A 15,546-nucleotide genomic window follows, 5' to 3' on the forward strand; every position below is an offset into this window, starting at 1 on the left:
CATCTGCCTGCAGTATATCTACCTCTGCTCTACTTCCACTCATCGCCAGACTACTGTCTCAACCTCGGTGGATTATTTCCTGCCAGCCACACCTCAGACAGACTTCCAGTCAGCCATCTCCACCAACATACAACCAGATTTCCCAGTTCATCAGTCAGCCATCTTTGTCAATGCCCAACCAGACCCTGCCCGCCTTCTGCTCAGCACTCCAGCAGTCTGCCTATATTCTGAATCCTGCCCCGACCCTCAGCCGTCAATTACCACCATTGGCCCTGCTCTTCATCTGCTAGGCTCTTGTTCTGCATTCCAACCACTGAACTTCAGATGCCATATGCTTATCCAGCAGTCTGCATCAAACTGTGGCCTAATCTTCTGATGCTGGCTGCTCTTCCTGACCTCCAGCCTCAGCTCAGCCTTTGTCATGGGCTTCCAGATTGGCCCCTTCTATGTTTACCCACATCTGTGGCCATACCCCAGCAGATCCCCCAGTATTTTCTTATGTTTCCACTTCCCTGTGTTTCCAATGCTCCCACCTGTCTCCCTGTTCTGTTTGTGTATGTTGGTGTGGGCATGGTCTACCTTCCTCAGTCTCCTGGCTCTGGTCATCCTGCACACCTGCCCCCCATCAACTCATCTGTATATCTACCGCAGCCCTAATCCCACTTGTTGCCAGATCATTGTCTCAGCCTTGGTGTATCATCTTCCCACCTGCCTTTTGTCCTGCTTGCCTGCCATCCGCTCATAGTTTGCAAGCTAACCCCTGCCAGCCACACTTCCCTTCTTTCCCTGCTCATGCCCAGCCACACTCCTTCATCACCTTGCCCAGCCTGCCACAGGATCCCATATCCCACCATCAGAAGAGTAAACTCTGCTGCAATAAACCTCTTTCTGTGCATGTCTTGGGTTTGGATCCTCCTGAGTTGACGACAGCTCCACTAAGCAGCAGTGTTAGGTAACATTGCAGGGCCCTCTTCAGTTGATGTTGCATTATTTCCTCATGAACTAACAAAAATCAAATTAACAAAGCCACCTGACATGCAGTGGACATGGGACCCTGGGCAGCAGCTCACTTTGCTGGGTTGATATTTGAGGGTATGATAAGATGTTTTCTAGTTTAACCACTGGATATACATAGACAGCTTTAGAAGGAGCTCTGCAAATGGATATGAATAAAGTTCAGCATAAGATAACGTCATAAATATAACATCTAAATGTATCTAAATGAGTAAAATATCACGGAAGTCAAATGTTTTTGCTCAGCAGTCAGTGTGACATGTGGACACTCTCTCTCTCTCTCTCTCTCTCTCTCTCTCTCTCTCTCTCTCTCTCTCTCTCTCTCTCTCTCTCTCTCTCTCTCTCCCCCGTCCCTCCCTCTACCTCCTCCCCTCCCCAACATTCCACACATGCGGGGAAGCAACAAGCTACCGAACCAGCAGCAACAGCTAGCAGCCAGCAGCTATCTGTGTCGGGGACGCGGCGTATTAGCATGCAAAAGTTTAGAAACAGAAATCCTTGTCCTGAATAGAGACAAGAGCAACGCTCGGCGAAACCTGAGACGGCTGTGGAAACCATCGTCATGGCTTGCTTTCGTGATAGCTAGTTATTTGTGTTATTTTAAGCTTCAAATGTGTGAAAAGTCGCTCGGTCTCTCCTCTCCTCGTCGTTGAACAAGATGGCAGCAGCAGCAGCATCGTTGCAGGATTTGACTGTGGTGCGGGTCCTCGTTGCTAGCTTGTTCTTTGACGCTCTGGGTGATATAATTCACAGGTCTTGCTGAAGGTAAGTCGTCTTTTCTTAAACTGGCTGTGAAATATATTTTCGGTGTGACGGCCGTGTTTGTGTATCGTATCGTTTTCACGTTGAAAGATCTCATCGCTAGCTTGTTTGCTAACTGTTAAGCTAGCCAACTTGAGTGAGTTCCCTTTGACAGACAGTGTTACGGTTAGCAGCGAGAGCTAATTAGTTGCAAAGGACGAATAATAGTTGTTCAAGGGTCTGTTGCGAACATGCTCCTGTTTGTATTTTGTTTCTTGAGCTGTCTTTTGTAAAACGTTGATGTTACCTTGAAAATATATTATAAAACATACGGGAATTGAGTGTGTTAGGGGAAAAAAAAACTCAATAAAACGCGCAACACTTGCACTACAGAAATTATAAATTAGCCAGTTTGGTTATTAAAGATAAATTTTGCTAAACTATCACAATCCCACATAGTGTAACACACCCATTTTTAAGCCGTCGATCACTTAGCGTTACAACATAAGTTTCAACAGGTGTCTAGTGTGGTGTTGCCCTTCCCCCAAACGGGCGCGTGCGCGCGCGCGCGCACACACACACACACACACACACACACACACACACACACACACACACACACACACACACACACACACGATAACTGTCTCCTAGATTGATCAGTAACAAACTGCGTGTACAGCTGGCATTCTTTAACAACACACACACACACACACACACACACACACACACACACACACACACACACACACACACACACACACACCTCTGTGTCATGGCTCTCCATTTCAGGCTTAGATCTTGTCGCCCTGTGGGATATCAGGCTACGTAGGAGGCATTACAGCTGTGTCTGTGCCAGTGTCTCTCAAAGACTGATGGGTATGGCACCTTGGCAAGTATACACAGGGTGGACTATTTGCACCACACCTGCCATATGGAGTAGTTCTTATGCTAACTTTAGTCATTTGCACCAACATCAAGTTATTAGCATGTGCCAGACTTGCAGCTGTCGGTGGTGAATGAAGAAAGTAGTTTTCAACCGTGCATACAGTTTACATCTCTACTTAGCAATGGCACAGTGCTGCTATCTTTCTGGAAAACGTTTTTGGCTGAAGCAGTTTTAATGACAACCCCTGATTTGCTTGAAGTTCTGACAAAAAGAACTAATTTATTCATCAGTACAGCAGTCAGCTCAGTTTTGCACTTTCAGTACCAGTAGTATTGTTCTGATCAGAGTGAAGTCCATATGTTTTTCTTTGGCTGAAAGTAAAGTTTGATCGTAACGGTGGTTGTTAATTTCCATCTGCAGTGTACGTGGTACAAAGAAGTGAAGTGTGATGTATTATCATGTTGACGTAAAGGCACACCCCTCTGCCTGTCTGAGCCTGTGTGTGACAGCTTCAGTAGTTATGAAGGCCACCGGCTCTCAGAAGGCCTTTCTTGTCAAAGAAATCTTTGTATATAAGACAACCAGCCTTATGAGTGTGTTCACGTAACTTGTAATGTAGCCTTAAAACTGGAATCACCTGAGTGTCAGAGGCCTGGCCCTCTGCCTGCTATCATGGTGTCATGGCCTGCTGCAAGGAGAGGAACATTCATTTGAAAAGGTCAAAAGAAAATTTAAAATAGTGTTTCAAATTGGAAAATAGTTTGATAAACTGTCATGTATACTTCATTTAGTATCAACAGTTAAACAGAATATACTTGTTTTTGTAGACATGCAGACATGTGAGACTGATGGAAAGTATTGAATGTGTTAGCAGTTGAATAAACACTTATTTTTAGCTCAGGTTAGGGAAACATTTACAGGACACATGGTGTTAAAAGCAGCACAAATCAGATATTTGTCAATGCAACTTTAATATGAGTGCACAGATCTGGAGATTTCTGGTCATTGTAATCAGTTGCAGTATCTGTTCTTTTTTTGTGTTGACTTCCAGAGAAGGTGAGCAGTATTCCTAGAGATGTACTGAGGGTTACAAGAATGGATAATTCTGTCTCATTTGTCCATGCAGATAATGATTTGACTGTGTTCGAAAGATAGGCAGGCATCTGAACATTACTCATTTTGCATGTGGGTTGTTTCAAGCGTAAACTCAGATGTCAGATATGAGTCATTCAAAAGTAGATGTACTGATATGGTTGAAAACTTTTAATATAGGCAAAAATTTGTCTTTAGGGTTGCAATGGTAAGAGATTTTCACGGTTCTATCACTCCCTCAGAAAATATCACATATATATACAATTCTTCTTATTATTATTATCAGCTACAGTGACCCCTAAAGTAACAAAAACAGCAGCATTGTTTTGATTGAACTAACACTCTATTATCTTATATCATGAAAACGGTATATTAATTGTTCTGTGAATTTGATTAAGAAATGGTTTAAGATAAACATTACCGTACCATATGTTATCACATTTTATCATTTTCTACTTTTATTTGCAACTTTCATACAAACAAAAATAACTGCCTCAACATTTGAATTGAAAAACAAAACTCTCAAAACAGTAAAACTGACATTCTTTCACTATCGCCACCAGCTGATGCTCTCAGGTCACGTGAGAATGTGGTAAGCAGTCCTGCAGCCCCAATCATGTGGCCTTGCAAGGCAGCTGGATTGCTACTTCGAGCTGCCTGCTCTGAATATATTGCAGAGGCACTGGAGATGTTTTCTCATGTGAACTCTGGACAGTGTCCGCAGAATTAGGTCAGGACGTTGTCCAGCGTTTCCCTTTTCCACATGCAGCACATTTGCCTGTGTCAGACACGTTCTCAAAATACTCTGAAATCTTGGAAATACTCTGGTTTATGTGAGAGGTGGCGAGTGCGTTGACTGTTTTTGCGTTGATGTTGATACTACATGTATTTGGATGTATCCACAATGTCAATGAAAGAGTGGAAAGTAATATACAGGCAAGCATAGGAGAGTCTGAAGCAGCTACACCCCGTGCAGTGTCATCAACACATTTCTACCGTTGCATGGTATATACAGTCATACCGCCCAGCCCTGCTGACAAACATGATACTTCATGTAAACTTGAACTATTTTTCGATGATACTAATATGGTCGAATTCAAATGTACATGGTATGATAACCGCCAATTTTCATATCATGGAACATTTTATGAATTACACGAATAATGAAATATGAAGCTCCATTCTTTTTGCTATTTTGAAAGTAAATTCAATCAGCACCTGAACTGTAGCGTCAACACAAGCAGTACACTAAAAGAGTAGGCAGTACAGCTCTAAAGAGGGCACCCTTGGATGAATTAATTTCAGCATTTGATTAACTCAGATTTTGTTTTCAAAGCAGATCAGCACTGGGGATGTTGCTTCTAACAATACCTGCTACTGATGTGCATGGCGCATAAAACAGTGTTTAGACAGTGTAGCATTCCAGACAAAAGGTTTATTAACCAGTGGGATCAGGTGTACAGGTGTAATTGAAAAATGTCATTGAGTTGCAGAACGCTCGTCATGCTTCATGATGTGTCATTTACCCCTGGGATACTGCTTGCTTTGCAGTTCTACTTTGTGTGAAACTGAGCCACCAGTGTAGTGTGCAGGGACAGACCAGAAATGCAACGGGCTTCCCCCATCTCCCATTACAGTAGGCCAGTTCCCCTTTCCAGTAAAGGTGACATAGATGTGTATGTGCTTTGGCAGCTTTTATGATGGCTTTATTTAGACTGCAGTCTTTTCTTCAGAGGACGTTAATAGAAAGGTGCTGTTTTGCTGTTAACCATTTCACTTCTCTGTACACAGAATTTTGGTTTTTCTTACAGTGACATAGGCCAGTGGTTCTCAAACTTTTTCTTTAATGCTGCCCTTCAGAAGCTGAAAGCTTTCCTGGCCCCTACCCTGCATTGTCTATCAGTCTTTAACTATGATGAGAAGCAACTAATGAAAAAGGATCCCCCCAGTGCTCCCTTGTTTGAGAACCACTTGCATAGTCTATCTCAGCATGCTGAATAAACAAGTCGACAAAACCTAATCCTTAAGGCCAAAAACTTGTATCTAAAATGTCTTTGCTATACTCTTGACTGATGGATACATGTGTTTTTTTTTAATCTCTGTTCTTAAGGTATGGCCACACAAGTCTTGGTCTACCCATCACACCTGCACTCAGCTCAAACAAGTGCCTTAGGAACCAGCAGCAGTGGTACCAGTAGACACAAAGACGAAGCTCACCGTAGTAAGAACACCAGCAGAGCCTTTCAGCACCGACCCCCGCCGAAGACGTATGTGATTGGAGTCAACTACGGTATCGCCTATCCCAATAACGTTATCCCATCCTCAACTGGTGCTGATTCCGGAAGACTGCACAGGGGACTACATCTTGGAGAGAGGGAGGAGTGGACATTACAGACTGCAGGATTACAGAGAGAGGAGAGCTGGGAGAGACAAGGAGAAGGTCCATCAGCGATCGAGGAGTCTCTTAGCCAGAGCAGAGGCCCACAGGAAGTGAGGCTTGGCAGAGACAGTGGTGGAAGTCCATCAGGAGGAGGCCTGGACTGCGGGATACTGAGGAGGGCCTGTATCAGACCAGAGGGGGAAGAGGGCAGAACCAGAAAAGCACAAGCAAGAGGAGGATACATCAACCCTCTAGACACAGGTGCCACCCAGAGATGTGAACAAAAGGCAGGTGAAGGTGGAGAGCGTCCGCGGGAGAACGGCTGCATTGCAACCATGCAGATAGTGGAGGAGGCATCTTCTCTACCTTCGCTTCCTCCCCCTGTGGCTATGTTGCAAACCAGCAAAGGAAACAATGCAGACACACTCAGAGTAGGGGGTGGCGGGACACTCCCTACTCAACACAGCAGGGTTGATGTGGTTACGGGCGTGGGAGTCGGGGTGGATGGGACCGAAATTGCGCCCAATGGCAGCACCGAGGCAGTGGCAGGAGCTACAGTGACCAGAAGTGGCTCAGGAGATGGTGACTATCAGTTAGTTCAGCATGAGGTTCTGTGCTCTTTGAAGAACAGCTATGAGGTCTTGGAGTTTCTGGGTCGTGGCACCTTTGGTCAGGTGGTGAAGTGCTGGAAGAGGGGAACGAATGAAGTGGTGGCCGTCAAAATACTGAAGAACCACCCATCCTATGCACGTCAGGGACAGATTGAGGTGAGGATTTGTGTATTTTTGTTGTGCATACAGAGTAAATATATTGTTGCCTATGTCTTAGTTGAAATCGTGGACTAACTGAAAATCAGTTTTTATGGTGACCCCGAGGCTTGTAACTGCAATTTTATTAGAGCATCCCGCCAGCAACAGAAACACTGCTTCTTTTGTCATTTTAAATTACAACAGAGACTGCGTTTGATCCTTCTGGATGCTAAAAATGGTCTGTTTACTGAAGTTATGCCTTTTTTTTCCCCTTCATTGAACCCATGTTGTTCCATCTTTCCGAACTCTCAGGTGGAGATCCTGGCACGGTTGAGCAGTGAGAATGCAGATGAGCACAATGTGGTGCGTGCTCTGGAGTGCTTTCAGCACCGCAGCCACACCTGCTTGGTGTTTGAGATGCTGGAGCAAAACCTCTATGATTTCCTCAAACAGAACAAGTTCAGTCCATTGCCACTCAAAATCATCAGGCCTATTCTGCTGCAGGTAAAGCGACACCTGTTGCAGGCATACACAGATAACCCATATATGCAGATACAGTACTCACACACAAGGATCCAAAGGTGCTCGTAGAAGATATTTTGAGATGATTAAGATGTTTTATTTAGGCTTGACATGTCCCTATCCAATATAGGGCCCATAATCTCAAACTTACCATAATATATCTTTATTTGTGTAACTCTTTGCAGGTTGCAACAGCTTTAAAGAAGCTGAAGTCTCTGGGTTTGATCCATGCTGACCTGAAGCCAGAGAACATCATGCTGGTGGACCCCACAAGACAGCCCTACAGAGTTAAGGTCATTGATTTTGGCTCAGCCAGTCATGTGTCCAAGGCTGTCTGCTCTACTTACCTGCAGTCCAGATACTACAGGTAAGGACTTTCACATTCACCGTCCTTGCTTCGGGGTATTTTCTTTGCTCATACACCTTGAAAGCACTGCAAGGGAGTCATTCTGCAGCGAGCGAGCGGTGAGCCGACTGAAATGCTTATTCATACTTTTTAACACTTGTTTTGTTAGCATTCCTCTTTTACTTGTCAAAGCTGTTTTTAATTCCCACAAAAATAATTTGCAGTGATCAGGAACATTCATTAGACCGGCTTTTTTTGTCAGTGTAGAAATGACTATAGATGCATTGTTCACTGATATTTTTCACTGCCCAGTTGCTGTGTTGATAATGAGGAATTGCGTTGCTGAGTGTTGCCAGGGGAAAGCGCAGTGTTTTGGGCCAAATGTTGTTCTGAAGCCAAAAGTCAGTCCAGCACTGACACATTTTAACTTACAGTCTGGTTTGTTGTGAGAGTTTGTGAGAGAATTGTTGGTTTCTTTGTAGATAAAAGAGCTTGGTCTGTACCAGCTCTATATGGAAAGTGTCCTGAGACAACTTCTGTTGCGATTTGGCGCTATACAAATAAATTGAATTGAATAGAGTAACCAAAAAAAATTCAAAACAGGAATGTCAGCCTCTTTCAAATAGTACAGAATGTTCAGAAATGAGAGCGACGGGGTAGGTTTTTTTAGCAAGATCATGCACATAATAAAGTCATATCATGTCATTTTTCATGATGTGCCAGCCTAAGTTATCTGACGTAGTCCCATGGGTAATGCTTGTTTATGTGTGCGTCTCTGTTTGTTTCCCACAGGGCTTAGCAAAGTCTTGCCCCAGCTTTATGTGTTTAGGCCTTCTTTCTTCTTACGTAATGTGAATTGCTCTGTATTAACCTGCACACTCTCACTGGGAGCTCCATGACATGCACAGTCTTTTCCCCCTTTCTGTGTTTCGCCTGCTCTCTTTCTCTTTGCCCTGCCCCCTCGCTCTTTCCTGCACTCAGGCATTCTTGGATCCATGCCTGCATGCATGTATGTCTGATCTGTGTTCAGTGCGTCACGCCCTAAACTCTGCTGCTCTTGCATAACGTGCAGAGGAACTGAGATGTTTATATGAGGAACAGCATCATGAAATATTTGGCATGCATTGTAAGCTATGTTGAGAGGGAGAAAGTTCTTACGAAAGGCAGATATGATTGTGAACTAAAAGACGCGTTGTGGTGTAAATGAACTACGTTAAGTAATCAAGCTGTAAGGTCACATTATGCCAGGCAGTACATTAAGGGGCCTGCTGTAGTTATAAAACAAAACTGCAGATTGTACAAAGTAGAATATCTGTTCAGCATCCAAACCTGGTAGTTTGAAACACACTTTAAATTGTCAGTGACTCATTTTGGTCTTGGCATGTGTGTTAGTTGCAGGTGACACATTTAATGATGTCCACACTTGTTTCCAAGGCTTAATATTTCCAAGCCATTAACCACTGGGCAGCTTCTTGACTGGCAGTTACACTCACCAACGCTCTTACAAGCAAGTTTCAGCAAGTTTTTTCAGGTCGGGTAAACTATTGCAAATGTTGTGCAATCTATGACAAATGCTCTTGAGAGCCTGGGTATGTCTGCAGCTAATGCACTGTGCACACCCACCTTTCCATGGTACGCACTTCTGATTGTGTTGTTGTGTAAGGGGCACAACATTTTCTCATTTATTTCAACGCTAATATATGCTAATGGTGTATACTGTAAATTGGGACACAAAAGCGCGGGCCTCCTGTCCTGAAGCAAACGCCTTTTCGACCAAATGTACAATGACAAGCCTCAGAGCACTAGACTACCAGCATTAACCCTACAACTTTGCTGTTTTTGCTAAAGCAAGCCCCATCTGAAGAGTAGGAGAGTGGAGCTATAGCTGTTACATAACATAAGGGCTTTTCTCTGTAGCTGACCTGGTTAAGTGCATATGAGTGTGCGTTCATGTGTGCGTTTTGTCTCTGAGCGGCGGCTGAGATCATAGTGCAGTTAAAATGGGCTGGCGCTGAATTTTAGGGAGGTCACTCAGGACACAGCAGACCAGGGAAGAATGTGGTATGTAAAAACCCACATTTAGATCCATGAAAAAACATTCAGACATTCCTGTGTGTTTCTGGGTGTGCTCATATGTGTGCCCCCAGTCCATGCAACAGCTTCAATGCTGGGTACTTTATGTAGGTTACACAATGTGCCCTAACACGCTTCACATGTTCCCACTGCCATAACAGAAGTGAACAAAACATCCAGACTGTGATGTGCTTGAGTTTGTGTGTTTGTGTATGGAAAGTTTGGAAATGTGGTGGCAGTGGCTGTCTGGTGTGGGATTCATGTATGTATCTGTTTGTAAATTTGATGTATCCTGTCCGCTTGAATGTACTCTGAGCTTGTACGGAAGGTGGAAACAACTTTCCCTGCAGAAGGACAAGTAATCCTAAATCTAATCTAATCTAATCTAATCAATAATAAATGACAGAGAAGATCTCCGAGGATGGAAATTTGGTGTGTCCAGATTTTTACCTGCTGTAGCCGCAAAGCTATATTGACCTGAAATCCTCTGAAGTTGTGACATCTGGTTGTATTTTGCTGTGACCAACAATTTCAGTCAGATCTTTTGGCCTTTTGCCCAAAAAAATAGCAGGTCGTTGGGTTGAAAAGTTATTCAGAGAGTCCATTCACAGTAACTTTTTTTGGCTTATAATGGTACACTTCCATTCCTCTGCCCTCTCTCTTTCTTTTTTGCCCATACTGCCTCCGTTCCACTGTGTGGTTGGGTGTATGGGAACTGGCTCAGCCATGATAGCAACTGGTCATATATACACATTTGTAGTTTACTTTGTGTGTTGCTGGGGCTGTATGTTTTGTTTGGTAAGTATCTGTGTTCACAGGGAGACATCGGCACTCTGTTCTGCACCGCTCTGTCTATATGATTATGTCATTTGAGTCTCAGACTAAGAGAGGTGTGTGTGTGTGTGTGTGTGTGTGTGTGATTTTGTTTCTACATCAGGTTATCGGGAGGGTGCTTTGCAGGATGTAGTGTCTCCAGTGTTCATATTGCATAATGGTTGTACTGCATTGTTACCACATTGAAGCTGTTAAGAAATGCTAGTCTCACCATAGTGGGTTGGAGCAGTTTTTGTTTTTTGTTTTTTTCTGGGGTTTTCCCTGGATTTTCCAGAACCGTAGGGTAGTAGCATTGCCAGCAGTGTGGCTTTGATGCAGAAGTCAGTTTTTAAAGGCACAAAGAAAACCCTACGGGGCTGTAAAATTGAGGTTGTGTAAACAGCCTCAGTACAGGAACATTCTGAGATCAAAATGTTAACTAAATTAAAAATACAGGTTTACATGTTAATGTTTTCTCTTGCTGTTAAAGGGTTGTTTGCAAGCATGGGTACCTTGTGGAGTAATACATGGCCATAATTTAAATGAAGATCGGATGAGTCCTGCTCAAAATGCTAGTTACTAAATACAAAACGGATAGGACCATTAGCCTTTAGCACATAATAATCATTGATGAGACGTATATCCCACATTATCATGATTAATATGAATGCTAATGAGGGGTATGCATATGTCCTGCTTTTTGCCCATCAGTGTTATCGATCTAATTTTTCATCAACAAATGGACTCATTTGAATGAATGCATTTCGATATAAAACAGCTTATGGTTTCAGTTATTGCTTTTGAGCAGGAGGAGTTGGGAGCTAGTGTGCAGCTCTGCTGGAGCTACATGTCTCAGGTTGATTCCTCCTCGAGGTTCATTCCCATCCATTATTATTCTGTAGCATGCTGTTATCTTTAATGAGTGGTTGATGGTGAGTCCAGTATGTTTAAGAGTAGCTGTACATGTTTTATGCACATACTTTTTTGTCAAGATTTCAGGATGTCATTCAAAGAAAAGATAGTTTTTTGGCAGCAGTTTTAGGTTTTGAACAGTTCACACAGATTTTGGTTTGGATTTGTATTGATACCTCTGACTCACTGGAGAGTCTGTGGCTCAGGCGGCAGCATGTCCAGTAATTGCAGGGTGGTGTTTTGATCCCTGGATCCTCCTGTTTTGTCTGTTTTCTCAAGTGAATGTTTATTCAAGATAGTCTGCTTTTATACTCCTCTCATTTAGGCATTTTTGTGTTTAAATGAAAAATACTATCAGGTCATAATATATGAACTTGAGCTTTGCTGATTTTATCAGCACAGCTCTGTTGATAGAAGTCTCTGGCAGAAGCTTTTCAATGCTTGTCATGCTCTAATGGGTAGTTGCCATGGTAGCATGACACAGCAGGTCCTGGTGAGGTGACTGCTCTGTCCTGTGGGTGCTGGTGACATAAAACCACCTCCCACAGTGAAAATAGAGCACTGGGCTATGTGAATAATTCAGCTTAGCAGATCAGGTGGAAGGAAAGATAGCTATCATTTTAGCATGCTTACAGATTTGGGCAGGTTGTATTAGGCTTCCTTCACCTAGGTGTGATTTCTTTGTCACAGGTGTAGTTTTACATTTGCTCCTAGTTGCATTGCAATAGTACATGTTAACTGTTTCACGTAGAATCAGATATTCATCTTTGCTAAAATCTCTTGGGAAAGAACTGGAAAGTTGAATCCTGAGTAGGCTCCGACAGATAGCCCTGGGCCTTCTCTCTAAAAAGCATATGTTGATGAGTTTCGCTGACTGGCTCAGACTGTCAGTTTCACTCTACAGTTTCAAAAAACAAGGCTAGAAGTGGTTTTGACGCAACCGGGGACTTTTTAGTGGTTTGGGAAGTAAAACAGTGGAAAAGACATGTAGCAGTGTTTGAGGCTTAACGTTGTGTCTCCCTGTTTGTTCTGATGGTCAGTGAAGAAGCCACAAATGGCGGTGGATCCCACTTGCTGCAAACACTCTTACGTAATGCGTCATGAATAATATATAATCACTCCCAGTAAGTGGTATATTTACTTGAAACTTGTATCTAGATTACCTTTTTCTGACCTGCAGGCTCTGTTTTTTCTGCTCAAAGAAATAATTAGAGCGCGTGTTGTTACTTCTGTCCCTGCCTAGCCTTTGTGTTTTTCTCTTTCTAAAATGCTGCTGCCTTTCCTGCTTTGTTTGTGCATGTGCTCATGCACGTGCACGTATCCAGTCAGCTTAATTATGGTCCTGATGTAGACCCCAGAGTAGTTGCTACTGTGGTATAAACCAGTGGGTATATAAAAAAGAGAAACTGATGTTGTCCAGAGCCACAGTTTAAAATGAGGAAACGTGGCTTTCCATCCCCTTCTCTCTCTCTTCTTTCGTTCTTATAAGTATTTAAGACGCGTTGGTCTGTTTTTACTTTTCCTTTAATATAAGCTGGGGTATTGCTTTTCTTATAAATTGTCGTAGTTCTCTTTGTTTGAGCCTGAGAGTTATTAAGACTGGTGAAGTTTCCTCCAGTCGTAATTGAATTTTTATTACGGTCTTGTGGCTTTTATTTTATTCATTCATTTACTGATTTATGTATTTGTTGCTTTCTTGCCTCCATGACTGTGTTGCCAAGTCCTCCACCCATTTTTTTTCTTGGGTCTGAGCAGCCTTTTGCATGGAACTGTCACATGGGTGGATGTGTTTAGTCATTCAAAACCTTTTTTTTAATTCCCCAAAATAAAATCAGAGATCACTCATATTAATTAGGACATTTAATTTCCGTTTGTGAAAGAACTTTGTGCAAGCACTTTGAAAACGTAACAGAAAGTAATCCCATCCCGCTTGTGTTTGATTTCCTAGCGGCGTGTTTCAGGCAGTTTTTGCTTTCAATCTTTTTTTCTCTGCTTGTTGTACATACATGCTGACACTCATGTAACTTAATCTGCTGTCTCACACATCAAGCCTTAGTAATGCAGTGTGGTGGGTTTGAAATATAAGCATCATGGATCAGCTTTGCCTACAGGGTCATATGTCCTGTGCTAGAGATGCACCGATAGCGATATTGAATATTGGTCCGATACTGGCTGAAAATACAGGATTGGGTATTGATCCAAAGACAATGGGCTGGTGTAGCGTCAGATACCTTTATTTTAATAAATAATAATTAAGTAAATTTATATTTATGTATACAGGTGATAGATTTTGTTGTTACAAAGTAAGGAAAGTAATGTTTAAGACAACCCTGATGTTGCCTTAAAGAATGATTCCAGTCTGAAGTTAAAATTTCTATTCAAATTGTAAAAAATCCATATATCTGATTGTGAAAATGGCTTGATTGGGGGAAAAAGAAAGCAGCAGTTGCACTGAACGCACTGTGTGACGGCCAGGAGTCACAAAACCCGTTGTCCTGTAAATTACGTCTTTTATTTCTTTATTTTTACCGGAAAAAATGTGCGTAATTCGACATATTTAACAAGCTCCAGTCATAATTTCAGATGAAAATCATTTTAATTTAGATATGAAAATATTCTGGCTGGACGTGCCGTTTTCGCTGCTGTTCTTATGTCTGCCCCCCTCTCTCGCCTCTCAGAGTTTATTTCAGCCAATCCAGAGCTGCTGATGATTGGGGGAACAGTGAAAAGACGAACCAAGAATGTTTCTGTGAGTTTTGTTTTGCGCTGTTTGAATGAAGTGTATTTTGTGCGGTGGCTTTGGCGAGAGTGATTTAAAACAGCGTCACTTTCATTGACTGAAAATGAAATGTAGGTCAAGCTGACACGACAGCCCAGGTATCGGAATGAAAGCGTCCGATCGGCGCATCCGTATCCTTTACGGAGTCGCATTTCATCACGTTTTGTACTCATAGATACTGTAGGTGCGTGAAGTGTGTATCTGTTATCCCAGTTCTCTGTACACAGCTGCGTGTGTGTGTTGTTATACGGTCTGTAGTGTTTATTCTTGTTGTAACTGCTGCTCTCTAGTGTGACTAGTTAGTTCTGGAACCTGGTCTGGCTGCCAAACACCTGTGGGTGTGTGTGTGGGTGTGTTTAACGTGTGTTATGTGATGAGCTGTTACAGCTCTGGAAAGCTGGGGCCATAGCTGCAGCTTTTAACAGTCTGGCAATATAGCCGGGAGCAACAACACGAACGCACGTTTATTTTTTTTGTGCCTTCTTTAATCCCCTCTCCCCCCACTGTGTGTGTGTGTGTGTTTATTTTTTGTCATGGACCTGTATTGAACAGCTACCGTTATACCCCGAGTCTGTGTTGGTGCAGTCTGTGGAGAATATGTGTTCATCTCTTGGAGAGACAGGCCAGCCAATATTAGTATGAAGTCAACACACAACAAAATAACAAACGTCAGTGAAACCGGTCAAAAGTTACTGTAAAACTTTTTGGTCCTTTCTGTTTTCATCTGTACCTCAGACATTAAGCAGCAGGCCGTGGTTATGTGGATAAGTGCAGTTAAAACCAGAATGTCCTCATCTCTTGTTCTTGTCTGTATAAATGGACTTGAGGTTTTTGCAATCTCGAGCAGTTGCCTAACGCGGCCTTACGTGATCTTTGTGCTGCATGAGTTTAGCAGAACTCAAAGCAGTTTAAGAGAAGTGATTACAAGTGTATGCCTAACTTTATAATGACAGATTATTTTGTATTGTATTATTGTAGTTTGTCTACCTATACTGTTACATTACTTTGCTTGTTATGAGTGTGGATTAGTAGTATTTCTTCTTCTCTGCCTTCTTCCGTGTTCCACTGTTTTGACTGTTTCTGTATGCAGACAAAGTTTTTTTTGTGTGGTCTCGTGGTTGTCTCTGGGCAAATACACCTCTGTTGATCATAGCACTTAAAACTAGGAAAGCCACAATCAGTGTCCTCGTCCCTGCTTCAAACAAAGCGTTCACACGCTCTCTAAAATGTTTGAGG

The 15,546-nt window shown here is 42.7% G+C and overlaps 1 protein-coding gene across 1 annotated transcript in view; it reads left to right on the plus strand.

The window, feature by feature from the left end:
- Positions 1 to 1,391: 1,391 nt before the first annotated feature.
- Positions 1,392 to 15,546, plus strand: part of hipk3a (homeodomain interacting protein kinase 3a) — a 32,599-nt gene continuing 18,444 nt past the window's right edge. The window contains exons 1-4 of the mRNA XM_070971865.1: positions 1,392 to 1,779; positions 5,847 to 6,883; positions 7,178 to 7,369; positions 7,573 to 7,754. Of these exons, the coding sequence (XP_070827966.1) occupies positions 5,849 to 6,883; positions 7,178 to 7,369; positions 7,573 to 7,754 (1,409 nt within the window). The 5' untranslated portion in view covers positions 1,392 to 1,779; positions 5,847 to 5,848. The remainder of the gene's footprint in view (positions 1,780 to 5,846; positions 6,884 to 7,177; positions 7,370 to 7,572; positions 7,755 to 15,546) is intronic.

The sequence above is a fragment of the Chaetodon trifascialis genome, chromosome 10 (genome assembly GCF_039877785.1).
Source record: "Chaetodon trifascialis isolate fChaTrf1 chromosome 10, fChaTrf1.hap1, whole genome shotgun sequence".
Classification (NCBI taxonomy): Eukaryota; Metazoa; Chordata; class Actinopteri; order Chaetodontiformes; family Chaetodontidae; genus Chaetodon; species Chaetodon trifascialis.